Source organism: Carassius gibelio, chromosome B17 (genome assembly GCF_023724105.1).
Source record: "Carassius gibelio isolate Cgi1373 ecotype wild population from Czech Republic chromosome B17, carGib1.2-hapl.c, whole genome shotgun sequence".
NCBI classification, from domain to species: Eukaryota; Metazoa; Chordata; class Actinopteri; order Cypriniformes; family Cyprinidae; genus Carassius; species Carassius gibelio.
The window spans coordinates 22,794,595-22,809,167 of NC_068412.1; the positions used below are offsets into that span (position 1 = coordinate 22,794,595).

The window sequence follows — 14,573 nt, forward strand, 5'->3', positions numbered from 1 at the left end:
GAACGACAACATTATTTTTACACGCACATCGAAGATTTTAAAATAATGGTAACCATTAAAAATGACTGACCGATTTATTTTAAATAATAAATAAATGTTTTTAGTATATTTTTTTTATGTAGAATTCATTTATATGTTACGTCAACATACGTCAGACGTAGAGTGGGACTAATACTCTGACTCAGCCAATGACTTTTGAGAAAAGTTGTACGGTTCGTCCCACTTTTAAACGTCACTGCTGTCAGCGCGGGAGATTGTGAGCTAGTGTGTAGCGCTGAATTGTGAAAATAACCGCCAAACTAAAGCTGTAAGTACTGCTTGATTAATACATGTATGCAACATTCATAGCTGTGTTGTTATTCAATAATATTTGATTATCGCGACACATGTAGTTATTTGAAGACTTGTGTTTATATTCCGTGGTTGTTGATAATTTTGATTGTAAAGTAACTTGGCTAACGTAGCGGCACACATGCATCTCTTTGTCCTTAAAAGATTAAGATATTTGTCTAAACTTGAGGTACAATTAGCTTAATTTTAGTGAAGGCTCTATATGTTTGCATCACAAACCAGTCATAATTATTATTTTTGGTTTAGAAAAGTGTCGTTTGTACACCTGATCATAGACTCTTTTTCTTGATACATAATTTTGAGAAGTTAACTGTGCACACACACACACATACAAAACGATACAATACAAAAAGTTATACATTATTTAGTTTATGGTCAACCAATTACCAAGCAATACTTAATTTTGTTCAGTATGTGGTGTAAAAGACTGCATTAAGTAATTAAAGAAAAAACATTTTAGGAAAACTGTCTGAATAATTTTTAGTCTCAAATTATTTATAAATTTTACTGGTATTTTTGAGTATAATGTCACAGTTTTCTTTATTTTGCACTTACATAAATGAACTAGTGTATAGTGTATACTGCATCCACTAGTAAAAAAACAATATAAAAAAAAATAAATATGTTGTCTGACTAATTTGATTTGTATATTTTATAGGTAACATTAGTTATTTGCACAAAAAATATTATACTTATTATTTGAAATAATTAAGCAGGAGAAATTAATTTTAATGTAACCAAAATTGAATGTGCATATTCCTGTATATTTATTTCAAATATAAAACTGTAGTTCAGTAATGTAACATGTTTATATAAAAAATTCTGTAAGAATAGTTTTATTTTTTACTAATTTTACCAGCAGACGTTTTCTGTCCTGTTTCTGATCGTCCTCCTGAGAGCATCATGCCGTGTGAAAGGAAGCCCATGCGTTACGGTCACTCAGAAGGACACACTGATGTCTGCTTTGATGATGAGGGAAAGTAAGTAACTTTTTTTTTTTTTTTAATTTTTTGATGCCTTTGATTTCAGACTCAACAACTGGGAAATAATAAGATGCCTGTTGTTGAGGTAATTGTTTCAAACATCTTATGATGTGTCTTAGGTGTATTGTGACCTGTGGGAGTGACGGTGATGTCCGCATATGGGAAAGTCTAGACGATGACGATCCCAAGTCCATTAATGTTGGGGAGAAGGTCTATTCTGTAGCACTGAAGGTAAGTTAACGTTTGTTTGTGTGTGTGTTTTTTGTACAGTCTATTATAATAATATAATCACCCTAATAATGCTACAGCAAGTTTTTCCAGTTAAACGTCTGAAAATGGTCAATTAAATCAGAATCCTGTTAATTTTACTGTTATTTCAATAGCAGTGTTTATTTTTCCCTACAGAATGGAAAGTTAGTTACAGCAGTTTCCAACAACACAGTTCAGATTCACACTTTCCCAGAGGGAGATCCAGATGGCATTCTCACTCGGTTCACCACCAACGCAAACCACGTCACCTTCAACAGCAGCGGGTCAAGAGTGGCTGCAGGCACCAGGTGGGACTTCCTTTCAGTCCAACATCTGTGTTGTAAAGCATGTGTATGTTTCAGAGTGACCATATAGCCTCTATTTCTAAGATATATCCTGGCCGGGATTTCTAAATAGCCTAAAATATCCAGGGTTGGATTGTTTTTGTTTTTTTTTGAAATCTCAGTTTGAAAAAAATTGACACTTATGACTGTTTTTGTGGTCCAGGGGTCACTTGTTTGATAGTAATGACACATGAAAAGTCACAATCCAACATGCATGGTTTTGTATAAATTTTTAGTTGCAGTTTATTAGTTACAATCAGTGTCATAATAATCTCATGGATCATTGATATGTGTTATATATTATAATTTAAAAGTATTGTTTTATACTCCCATCTCTGTGATTTTGTCCGACGTCAATGTGAAGACGAAGCCACTTTGATTGTTTTCTGATTAGTTGCATTTTGCTAAATGGCCGTTTTCTGGATATATGGATTGTTTTAAGCGGTGCGTCATGGATGAAGGCAGCGAGCATGTCACAGCATTGATTTAGCAGTTTTATCCTGCTGCTGATGCTTGAATATTGATGCGGGCGGCACTGGCAGCTGAGCTCCAAACAGGTTATTAGATTGTTTATTTTTTTTTCTTCCTGTGGAGGTAGGAAATGAGTTTTCATATATTTCCCCACTTCAGATCAGAAAGATCTGCAGCGCCAATATGAGTCTCTGCTGGGCTGAAGATGGTGGAGAATGAAGGCGCTAATTTTGGCATTTTGTTTTCCAGTGACTTTATTGTGAAGATAGTGGACGTGGTGGACAGCAGTCAGCAGAAGACCCTACGTGGACATGACGCTCCTGTCCTCAGTGTGGCTCTTGACCCCTCTGATGAGTTCCTTGTGAGTGTCACGGTTCTTTTTAATGGTCAGCTGTTATTTCTGAATGAAGCTCATGAATTAGTTCACAGTTTCGTATTTATTGAACACCTTACCATTTGCGGTCTTAGGTGTTTTTTGTGTGTGTGTGTGTGTGTGTGTGTTTGGTTTATCATCTGATGAGTATTTATCTATTTATTATGGGTCATAATTAGTCCTTTGTATTTTGCTGATGTCACTTCCTGACAGGCTTCCTCCAGCTGTGATGGATCAGTTACTGTATGGTCTATTGAGTCACAGGTATGCGGCCTCGTCAGTTCATACAATGGAAAAACATGTACAGTGGTGTCCAAAAGTCAGCGAGCACTAGAAAACGCTTCTTTATAACATCTTTTATTTTTTTAAGTTATACTTTCAGCATAAATTATGTATTTAAATCAACTGAATTCCCACATGTGATCTCAGACTTTTTCAGTCCCTCTCTGTATTTTAGATCTGATGTTAAGCTCATGAATCCTGTTGTGTGTTTTAGACTCAAGTAGCTCAATGGAAAATTCTCCAGAAGTCGAGTGATGTGAGCAATGCCAAGTCTCTCTGTAGGCTTGCATGGCAGCCTCGTTCTGGAAAGGTATTGGCAATTTCACGTTTTATATAAGGCAGATTCAGATTTCAAAATTCAATTTACAATTTCAAGTTTTCTTCCTGTGTAAGTGCTTTATGAGCACATCAATCATTCTCTGTCATCTACATGACTCCCATCACCATTTTCTTACAACAGTTGTGAGATTTAAGATTGAGATTTTTATTTTTAATGCGTGTGATCGTAGCTGCTTGCCGTACCGGTGGACTTGACCATTCAGTTGTATGACAAAAAAACATGGACACACATCAGCACGCTCTCTGATGACCTCATCACACAGGTCAGTAGAAAACAACATTGGAACAGTTAAGAGCAATATAATTAGAAAAAGGTCATTTATAGATTGTGGAAACTTTTATTAGCGTATTAACCTTTTGCTTACTGTATCAGGTGAGATAATGTGCTGAGTGGCAAAAGTTGTGCAATATGTTGTTATGAGTAATTCTTTCTGAATCTTACTCTTCCCAGGTTGTTAATGTTGTGGTCTGGTCGCCGTGTGGGAAGTTTCTGGCTGCAGGAACAGTTGGTGGAAACCTGTTGATTTGGGATGTAGAGGCCAAACTGTGTATCGAGAGGTTAATTTCACATCTTAAAATAATTGAAGATTTTGGTGTTCACAGAATGTCGTTATTGCTTTATACATACAGAACTGTACACACTATTGTGTGTTTTTACAGATGTTTCTAAAAAAGGAAGTCATGCTACCAGTCATTTCAGACAGTGATGATGATGTTGATCTTGTACATTACAGACAGAAACACGAGAAAGGGTTCACTGTGTGTGGGATGGCGTGGCATCCCTCAGGGGACCGGATCGCTTACACTGACACAGAGGGCTGCCTCGGGCTCCTGGAAGGCGTGTCATCCTCTTCGCCATCCTCTTCCTCTACTGTCCAAAGCACCAAGGTCAGTCATCCATTCAGGCTCTCGTCTTTTTCTTCCCGATCATATTGTGCTTGAAATAGAATCACCAATGTAAAGTCATGATGGATGTATATGTATCTCTAGGTGACCTTTATGTGCCTGTATCTGCTGCTTGATTATTTTTTTCGGAAAATACTAACATCATTCTTTGTCTGTATATTTGTTAATATTGTTAAATATTAAAGTAAAAAAATGTAATCTCTTTTGTTTTACATCAGTTCATTCAAATGTTTATGATTATATTATAAGTATTATAAAGTCACGTTTACATATATAAAAAAGGGAAAAAAGTTCTGTTTAGATAAGCATTATATAATGTCTGTTCACTGCAAAAATTACTTGGGCTGCATGTTTTACATCAGTTCATTCAAATGTTTATGATTATATTATAAGTATTATAAAGTCACGTTTAAATATATAAAAAAGGGAAAAAAGTTCTGTTTAGATAAGCGTTATATAATGTCTATTCACTGCAAAAATTACTTGGGCTGCATGGTTTGGGGAAAACTTTAATTGTGATTTATTTTTAATTTTTTCCTCTGGCTTTTAGGCCACTGTAGCTAAAGAAAAAAAAGACTATGATGACCTGTTTGATGAGGACGATGACCGGATGTTAGATGAGGGCATGAGTGACTCGCGGTCTCCGGTGAAGAAGCCCGTCATGGAGGAGGATGACGACGATGATGACCTCATGCCTGCCACGGGCAGACCACGAAACCGAGGGTCCTTCCTGGATGATGATGACAATTCTCAAGGTATGAGCGTCTCTGTAAAGCAAGTATTGCAGGAAGTTACTTCAAGTCAAGGATATAACTAGTAGTGAAAGAGTGATTAAAGCGCTTTAATTAATGGTCAGAAGTTTGTGTCTCTCAAGATGCAGCCTCTGTTAAACTGGATGGAGTTCCAGAGGAGGATGGCAGCAGTGCTATTCTTCCTGCTGTGGGTCCTGCAGTGTCCCGTCCCGTATACGAGGGTCCCATGCCCACACAACCCCAAAGGGCTTTCCAGCCAGGATCCACCCCGATGCACCTCATGCATCGCTTTATGGTGAGGAAGAACCATAGCTGTTGTCAATTCAGTTAACAGTAGCAGTAAACATGTGATTTGTTTAATTATGACAAGGTCTTGTAAAGTTCCTTATGTTCTTTCTCAGGTGTGGAACTCTGTGGGTATCGTCCGTGGCTATAATGATGATCAGGACAATGCCATTGATGTGGAGTTTCACGATACTGCCATCCATCATGCCATGCACCTCACAAACACCCTGGGCCACACCATGGCTGATCTATCCCAGGAGGCCGTGCTGCTGGCCTGTGAGGGAACTGATGAGCTTGCCAGGTACAAGATCTTAGTTGAAATAATTGAGGTCATTTTTAGAATTTGGAGTTCATTTGGATTCAACAGAGCTGCTTTCATGGTAATCAGATTACTGTCTGCAGCAGCTGATGTGAACCTTGCTCTCTAGTTTTTGCTTTTGTTTACGAAGCAAATTTGCACTTTGCCTCCATTTTTATTTGCTGAACTACTAATCCAGTAATTTCCGGTAGTAAATTATCTGCCTGTGAATTGAATTAATAAATTACAGTAGGTGATTTTCGGACACATGGTAAATTAGAAAATTCACTTTTTATATATTTTTTTTGTTACTGGGAACTGGTTCTCTGTGGAAATGTATTAACGATAGCTTTGTTGTGACCTAATCATACTCTGGAACTTGTTGATTTGTATTCATGTAATTGTCCAATTAACTAAGTCCTTACACATAATCCTAAAGATATTAAGATGTAGAAAGAATATGAAAACTGACAATATCAAAGATATAAATGAAAGAGCACTTTAACGTTCACTTATCAACATCTTTACTTTCCCTTTGTAAATGTCTCTTTTTCTCTTCTCTCTCTCTCTCTCTCTCTCTCTCTCAACAGTAAGATCCAGTGTTTGCATTTCTCATGCTGGGACACTCATAAGGACTGGATAGTGGATCTTCCTAAAGGAGAGGATGTTCGTGCGTTGTGTTTGGGTCAGGGGTGGGCTGCAGTGGCCACCAGTGCTCTGATGGTCAGGCTGTTCTCTATTGGCGGAGTGCAGAAGGAGATCTTCAGCCTGCCTGGAGCTGTTGTCTGCATGGCAGGACACGGAGAGCAGCTCCTCATCGTGTATCACAGAGGTACTGATGGTTGACACTCTTCTTTCAATACAAACACTGGTTGTGTGCTCTTCTTCTGAACAACCAGAAGCCTTAAAGGGTTAGTTCACCCAAAAATGAAAATTATGTCATTAATAACTCACCCTTGTAAGACCTCATGTAAGACCTCCTTTTATCTTCGGAACACAGTTTAAGATATTTTAGATTTAATCCGAGAGCTCTCAGTCCCTCCATTGAAGCTGTGTGTACGGTATACTGTCCATGTCCAGAAAGGTAAGAAAAACATCATCAAAGTAGTCCATGTGACATCAGAGGGTCAGTTAGAATTTTTGGAAGCATCAAAAATACATTTTGGTCCAAAAATAGCAAAAACGACGACTTTATTCAGCATTGTCTTCTCTTCCGTGTATGTGTGATAGATAGTTCAAATAAAAGCAGTCTGGATATCCGGTTCGCGAACGAATCATTCAGTTCACCAAATCGAACTGAATCGTTTTAAACTGTTCGCATCTCTAATACGCATTAATCCACAAATGACTTAAGCTATTAACTTTTTAAATGTGGCTGACACTCCCTCTGAGTTCAAACAAACCAATATCCCGGAGTTCATGTACTCAAACAGTACATTGACTGAACTGCTGTGAAGAGAGAACTGAAGATGAACACCGAACCGAGCCAGATAACGAACAAAACATTGACTCGTTCACGAGTCAAGAACCGTTTCTGTCAGACGCGTCCGATTCGTGAACCGAGGAGCCGATGATACTGCACATGTGTGATTCAGCGTGAAGCAGACCGACACACAGAGCGTCTGAGCTGAACTGATTATTTTGGTGATTGATTCTGAACTGATTCTGTGCTAATATTATGAGCGTGGGTAAACTGCTTGAATCAAGGGCAATCATCAGAAATGACGCCATTACGTTGAGCGCAAAAGAACCGGTGAACCGTTTTCTTCAACCGGTTTATTGAATCAAACTGTCCGAAAGAACTACTGGTGATCCGAACACCGATGCAACCGGTTCTTCACTCGTGAACGAGTCAGTCTATTGTTTGTTATCTGGCTCGGCCCGGTGTTCATCTTCACAGCAGTTCAGTCAATGTACTGTTTGAGTACATGAACTCCGGGATATTGGTTTGTTTGAACTCAGAGGGAGTGTCAGCCACATTAAAAAAAAAGTTAACATCTTAAGTCATTTGTGGATTAATGCGTATTAGAGATGCGAAACATTTAAAACGATTCAGTTCGATTTGGTGAACTGAATGATTCGTTCGCGAACCGGATATCCAGACTGCTTTGATTTGAACTCTCTCTCACACAGACACGGAAGAGAAGACAATGCTGAATAAAGTCGTCGTTTTTGCTATTTTTGGACCAAAATTTATTTTCGATGCTTCCAAAAATTCTAACTGACCCTCTGATGTCACAATGTACCTTTCTGGACATGGACAGTATACCGTACACACAGCTTCAATGGAGGGACTGAGAGCTCTCGGATTAAATCTAAAATATCTTAAACTGTGTTCCGAAGATAAAAGGAGGTCTCACATGTTTGGAACAGCATAAGGGTGAGTTATTAATGACATAATTTTCATTTTTGGGCGAACTAACCCTTTAAATGTGTATTCAGTTTTTATTTTATTTTTATTTTTTACATGCTAACGCTTATAATTTGTTTGCAATTCAGACATATATATAACATTTTAGTTTTGAGCTGGTTCCTTTTAATAATGAATAAAAATCGATTGTAAAGGAGAAAAACTGATCACAGTTTAACTTATTCAAAGACCTAGTAATAGAAATAAAAATGCAACATCTGCACAAACTTTTGAGCAGTGAGTCACGGAATTTTTTTTTCAACTAGGAAAATGAGGAATCAAAACGCTTCTGCTTTGTATTTATACATTGGTTGAACTTGTTTGTCATGTGTGTCATCAGGTACTGGGTTTGATGGAGATCAGGCCCTTGGCGTACAGCTGCTCCAGCTCGGGATCAAGAGAAGACAGGTGATGCATGGAGAACCATTGCCTCTCTCACGGAAGTCCTACCTGGCATGGATGGGCTTCACTGCAGAGGGTGAGTCAGTGTTCTCTTCCTGTTGTTTGATAGTTAAGGAAATAGAAGAATAATGAACAAAACAGCCTGCAGAATTGTTTGTAATATTAACTTTCCTGATCGTTATACTATGCTATGTACACTACTGTTAAAAAGTTTAGGGTCCGAAAATGTGAATTATTTATTTTTAATGCAGAGATGCATAAATTGATCCGAAGTTCCATAAAAGCTATTTATAATGTTACAAAAGATTTCTGTTTCAAATCAATGCTGTTTTTTTCATTCATTTAGAGAATCATTCAAATGTATTACAATTTCCACAAAAATGTTAAACAGCACAGCTGTTTTTTAAGCATTGATAATAAAAAATTATGATAATTAAGATAATAGTTTCTTGAGCACCAAATAAGCATATAAGAATGATTTTTGAAGAATCATGTGACACTGAAGACTGGAGTAATGGCTGCCGAAAACTTTGGGGGTCAGTTACAGGAATTAGTTACTTTTAATTAATTAATTAATTTAACTATATAATAGTTTTTTTTTCTTCAAAACATGAAATTAATCTTACTGACCCCAAACTTTTGAACTGTTATTTATGCATACATGTATGACCCTGGACTACAAAACCAGTCAAAAGGTTAAATTTGAAGAATTTTTCTGATGTATTTGTTAGGTTAGGTCAATATTTGGTCGAGATACAACTATTTGAAAATCTGGAATCTGAGGGTGCAAAAAAATCTAAATACTGAGAAAATCACCTTAAAAGTTGTCCAAATGAAGTTCTTAGCAATGCATTTTACTAATCAAAAATTAGGTTTTGATATTTTTATGGTAGGAAATTTACAAAATATCTTTATGAAACATGATCTTTGCTGAATATCCTAATGATTTTTGGCTTAATAGAAAAATAGATAATTTTGAACCATACAATGTAATTGTTGGCTATTGCTACAATTATATCAGTGCTATTTAAGACTAGGGTCTCATTTGGCCTCAATGCTAATAGCCATGGACTAAAAGCCACAATAATCCTGGAACTTTTTTTTTTTTTCTTTTTCTTTTTTTTTTGTTGATTTAGTAAATGACAGATGAAGATTTATAATAATTGTAATTTTTTTGTCCAGGAACCCCATGCTGTATTGACTCGGAGGGTGTTGTACGTATGCTGAACCGGACCATGGGGAACACATGGTCTCCTGTCTGTAACACCAGAGACAGCTGCAAGAGCAAATCAGACCATTACTGGGTTGTTGGGGTTCATGAGAATCCACAGCAACTCAGGTGCCTCTTTCTCCTTGCATTCATTTTCCTTGATTCACAAATGTCACATCAATCCAAATCGTTATTTCCAAGCAGCCAATGAAACTTCTCATCCTCATTCTCTCTCTCAGATGTATCCCATGTAAAGGCTCGCGTTTCCCACCTACCCTACCTCGCCCTGCTGTGGCTGTGCTGCCCTTTAACCTGCCTTATTGCCAGACCACCACAGAGAAAGGCCAAATGGAGGTATCAATCTAAAGAAATACATTATCTTCCCTTGTGCTATTTTTTTATTTTATTTTATTTATTCATGTAGTATTATTGTTGCTGACCTACACTGAAAGTCAGCCATGTCCATCCCTATCTTGGCAGTCCATCGCTTTTCTGATGTGTTTTTTTTTTTTTTTGTAACTGTGCATCTGAATAAGACATTAACGCTGTGTTTGTTTTGTAGGAGCAATACTGGCGTTCCATGCTCTTTCATAACCACTATGGCTTTCTGTCATCCAGTGGTTATGAAATTGACAGCGAGGGTCAGTCTCAGGCTGAGAAAGAGCAGCAGGAACTGCTAATGAAGATGTTCGCTGTAAGTCATTCATGTGGCCAGAACAGGAAGTTAAAGACTGGTTAAATTCAGTTGCGTATGCCTGGATTGAATTTCACTGTCTGATTTCTGCAAAATGATTCTGGAATGTCATAAATCAAAATTCCACTTTGATGCATGTGCGTCATTTTCTGGCATAGCATCTGATCCGATTAGTTTTTATTTGAACTGTCTTTCTTCTCGTCTCATCTCACATAATTTTCTATGCTGTCTGTTTTCTGTTTGTGTGGCGGCAGCTGTCATGTAAACTGGAGCGAGAGTTCCGCTGCGTGGAGCTGGCTGAGATGATGACTCACAGCGTTGTGACGCTCGCCATCCGTTACGCGTCCCGTTCCAGACGCATGGCACTGGCACAGAGACTCAGTGAACTCGCCCTGGAAAAGGCCAATCAGTTTCAAGAGGAGGAGCTGGAAGAAGAAGAGCCAGCCTATCAGAGGTTAGGCCCAGAAAAATCATAAAACCACTTGAAGTTGTGCGTTTTAGATTTTATACATTAATTAATGGAAACCACTATAGAAGATGTTCGCTGTGAGTCATTCATGTGACCAGAACAGGAAGTTAAATACTGGTTAAATTCAGTTTGATATGCCTAGATTGAATTTCATTGTCGATTTCTGTAAAACACTTCTTGAATGCTCCACTTTATAATACATTATCTGTATTGTGAGTGCAATGTCTTGATTTTAAAAGTCATTTTCAGTAATCACTGTGGAAATTGATTCACCAGAAGTTGTGGCAATTCTTAATAAAAGAAAAATAGTTGAAAACGACAGAGTATAATTTTTTGATCCTGTATGTTAATAGAGGATCCCGTCAGATGAGCAGCAGACAAGCACAAGTAGAGAATGGCTGTGAGGAGGAGGAGGAGGAGGACGAAGATTATCCACAAGAGGAGGAAATGGATGCAGAAGAATCAACAGAGACCAGGAAGCCAAGTAAATATGCTAGTTTATTAAAATTTATTAAATTTACAGTATGGTATGTGTGCTCTCTGCATATCAGTTATATATTGTTTGATCTCCTTTCTTTACATTTTCAGCACCAGTCTCAATTTCTGCAATAGACATAGCTATACGATTAAGAAATGCACTTTTTTAATTGAATTTGCTTTTTCTATTTTTTTTTTTATTTGGTTTTTGATATGAAAATATTTTGACTATCCAGGTTTGAATCCATTTAAAAAAGGAGGAAAATCACCTGAAAGACCTTCTCCTAAACCAAGTGAGTAGAATATAAAAATAAAATATAAAGCATATTTGAATAATTAAATCAAATATAAAAAAATGTTAAAGGGGATTTTTTTATGATCAGATTGCAGCTTTGTGTTTTTTTCTACATTATTTCTTTAACTTGTTCAAATTGATTTAATTTTTCAAATTACTTTTCGAGTGGCACAAATGGACAGCCATTATATATGAGTCTTATATATGAGTGTCTGCTGGCAGTTAAAATTGTGCTTGTGTGTCACAGTGAGTAGAGAAGGACGGGTGAACCCTTTTAAGGTTAGAATTCCACTATTTTTAATTATATTAAACTCCTTTTTAAGTATTATTTTTCAAAAATATTGGTAATGCATTTTTACATTTTTACATTAAATGTGCAGGTGTCCAGTGCAGGAAAGTCGTCAAGTTCACCAGCTGGTCAGCCCAGAACAACTAATGTTTTGGACAGCATGACAATGTCCAGCAGAAAAGCTGCACCTCTCAGCGGCACATCAAAACAGGGCAAAGCCCCAGTCCTGAAGCCCCTGGCACCCAAACCCAAGTCCAAGGTACAGTGTGTTGCTCAAATACAAATGTTCTCCAGCCCTCACTCTCAGGGATGTGTCAGGATGACATGGTTATCTAGGATCCTTTTCTCCAGAACGTTTAGCTCTGATGGTAAAACATGGTGTAATGTATATTGGAATAAGCAACATTATGTTCTTCAGCCAATGTGCTAGACACAAAAATGTCATCTTGTACATAACTGATCTTTAGATGTTTTGAGTCCGTTATAATTTGCTAGGCCCTGTTTTTCAGACCCAGGCCACTCTGCTGCAGATGAGTGCCTCTAAAGGAAACAGTAAGAAACTGGAGGACAGTCAAAGGGAAGCAGAGAAAGTGAAAGCAGCCCCTGCAGCTACACCTCCAGCATCAGTGGAGAATGTTGAAAACAGAAAGTAAGACAGAGAACTATCTTTAATGATATCTTCTAATGATGTAAGAACATCAAATCATTTAACTTTCCAAATGAAAGTATTGTATGTCAGCAGCCATCATGTTAATCATATCAAATTTAGGGATGCACCATATACGTACAGTATGATTGCTTTTTTTATTGCCACCTTTATATATTGATATATGAGAGCAATACTGTATAACTATGTTTTTCAAGGACAAAGGCTGTTAGTGCTATTCAAACATTTTATATGAAATGAAATGGCTTATACTTTAAAATATAGGAACATTTGCAGTCAGGCATAGATAAAGAGTGTTAATTGTCCATGATACAGTGTTCCAATATTAGTCACATCGATGCTGATAATATAATATTTTTTTGTGATTGATTGGTGTTTAATTTCAGTATTTGGTTTTGTTACATAGTGTATACATTTATTTCACCAGACTAGCAAAATAATTGAGAAATGCATTGAAAGGTCAATTAAATTAAATTTATAGTCGGTCATTTTATATTGTCATTGTCAGATGATTGATTGAGGAACTGTCATTCTTTTTAGTGTTTTGTTTACAGTCTTGTCTGTAACTACAATGTATTTTCCTTTAGGCCGAAAACTGGCTTTCAGCTTTGGCTTGAGGAGAATAGAAAGAGCATTCTGGCTGACAATCCTGACTTTGAGGAAATGGATGTTATCAAGGAAGGCATGGGGCGTTTCCGCACTCTTTCAGCAGAGGAAAGACTGGTAAGACTATTCTTATTGGAGCATGTGACATGGTTTTTAATAAACAAATCCAAAATTGTTTGCTAATTACTCAAGTGAAGTCTTCAGACTGTTATTAAATCCAGGAAGGTTATCTCAGGGTTCTCTATTTTTTTTAATATGCTCCCACAACTATAAGCCAATTTATCCATGACAATACTGTTCATTAGCACATATCGTCATGTTTTCTGATCTCCACTTACCTGTGTATGTGTGTGGGCTTTCCAAACACTTATGCTCTCCTGTTTGAACAATCTGTTCGTGACCCCGCACCCACAGGGACACTCAGTGCAGGGCAGAATGACTCTTCTCACACACACAGCCTGGAGGGGGAATGGTTAGGACACCTGTTGCTCTGGAAACCCGGGCTGGGGTGTGTGCCGCACTCATTGATCTCATGTTAATGACATGGGGGTGGCTTCAGGCGCTGAAAGAGTTCGTTACACTGATGAATGGTTTGAGGTGTGTGGGGGGGGTGTCGTGCAGAAAGGGCCCCGGTGACTCATCATGGTCATCTGAATATATTCGCTGCCTTTGTTTATTTGAACCGTGAACAAATGTATCTGGGTTAACGGTCAATTTTAAATACAATAACAGGCTTATTTGAATGATACCATTTATTGCTTGTGTAATTTTGCATGAATGTACATAAATCCATCTTATCTTTCATTCAGAACTGGACCGAGAGAGCAAAGGGCGACTCTGACCCCAAGAAACGAAAGCGTGAAGATGAAGGACAAATAAATGAACAAATGGAGTCTGATGAGGGCAGCGCCAAAAAGAAAAAGCCACTGGATACTTCAGCTAAACTTTCTGCTTTTGCATTTAACAAAGAATAGTACTTGACATAAATGTGTTTAACGGCTTATGTAATTTTTACATTTTATTATAATACTTATTGGGGTGGAAAAAATGTTTTCTTTTTTTCTATTATTTACTGTAATTCTCTGACCTCTCGTTCTGGCTGCTCATTTGTGATCCACTCATTCTCCATAAATTTTCTCAAGTTTGAGCTCTTTTGAAAGCACCGCGTCTCTTCATTAGCATTTGAAATGAATGTAAGTCTCTTTGTTAAGCAATTAGCAGTATGGCAAGATGGTTAATAAAAAGGTCTCTTATTATGCTTTGGATGGTTTGTACATACATTTTGTGTGGTTTTGTACTGTATGTAAAACAAAAAATTATAATAAAAGGTAAAATATTACATTGTGTCTTGTGTGCAGTTTTTCTTATTTTAAAGATTATTTTGGATAATTGGCCTGGTGAAAGTACTCAGTGTTGCTTGC

General features: G+C 37.3%; 1 protein-coding gene across 2 annotated transcripts; it reads left to right on the top strand.

The window, feature by feature from the left end:
- The first annotated feature begins 168 nt into the window (after positions 1 to 168).
- Positions 169 to 14,491, top strand: wdhd1 (WD repeat and HMG-box DNA binding protein 1). Of its 2 annotated transcripts, none has more exons than XM_052581174.1 (26): positions 169 to 307; positions 1,211 to 1,331; positions 1,454 to 1,565; positions 1,740 to 1,891; positions 2,648 to 2,759; positions 2,985 to 3,035; positions 3,268 to 3,363; positions 3,563 to 3,655; positions 3,844 to 3,950; positions 4,127 to 4,280; positions 4,849 to 5,053; positions 5,173 to 5,345; positions 5,452 to 5,636; positions 6,224 to 6,465; positions 8,384 to 8,521; positions 9,628 to 9,784; positions 9,895 to 10,009; positions 10,218 to 10,349; positions 10,604 to 10,803; positions 11,172 to 11,302; positions 11,532 to 11,588; positions 11,838 to 11,869; positions 11,971 to 12,138; positions 12,389 to 12,528; positions 13,134 to 13,269; positions 13,962 to 14,491. In XM_052581174.1, exons 2-26 carry the CDS (start codon positions 1,255 to 1,257, stop codon positions 14,124 to 14,126), a joined length of 3,330 nt encoding a protein of 1,109 aa, XP_052437134.1. In that variant the 5' UTR covers positions 169 to 307; positions 1,211 to 1,254; the 3' UTR covers positions 14,127 to 14,491. The 2 variants fall into 2 exon arrangements, with proteins under 2 accessions (XP_052437134.1, XP_052437135.1); XM_052581175.1 differs by having other exon boundaries at positions 213 to 307; positions 1,214 to 1,331.
- The last annotated feature ends 82 nt before the right edge of the window (positions 14,492 to 14,573 follow it).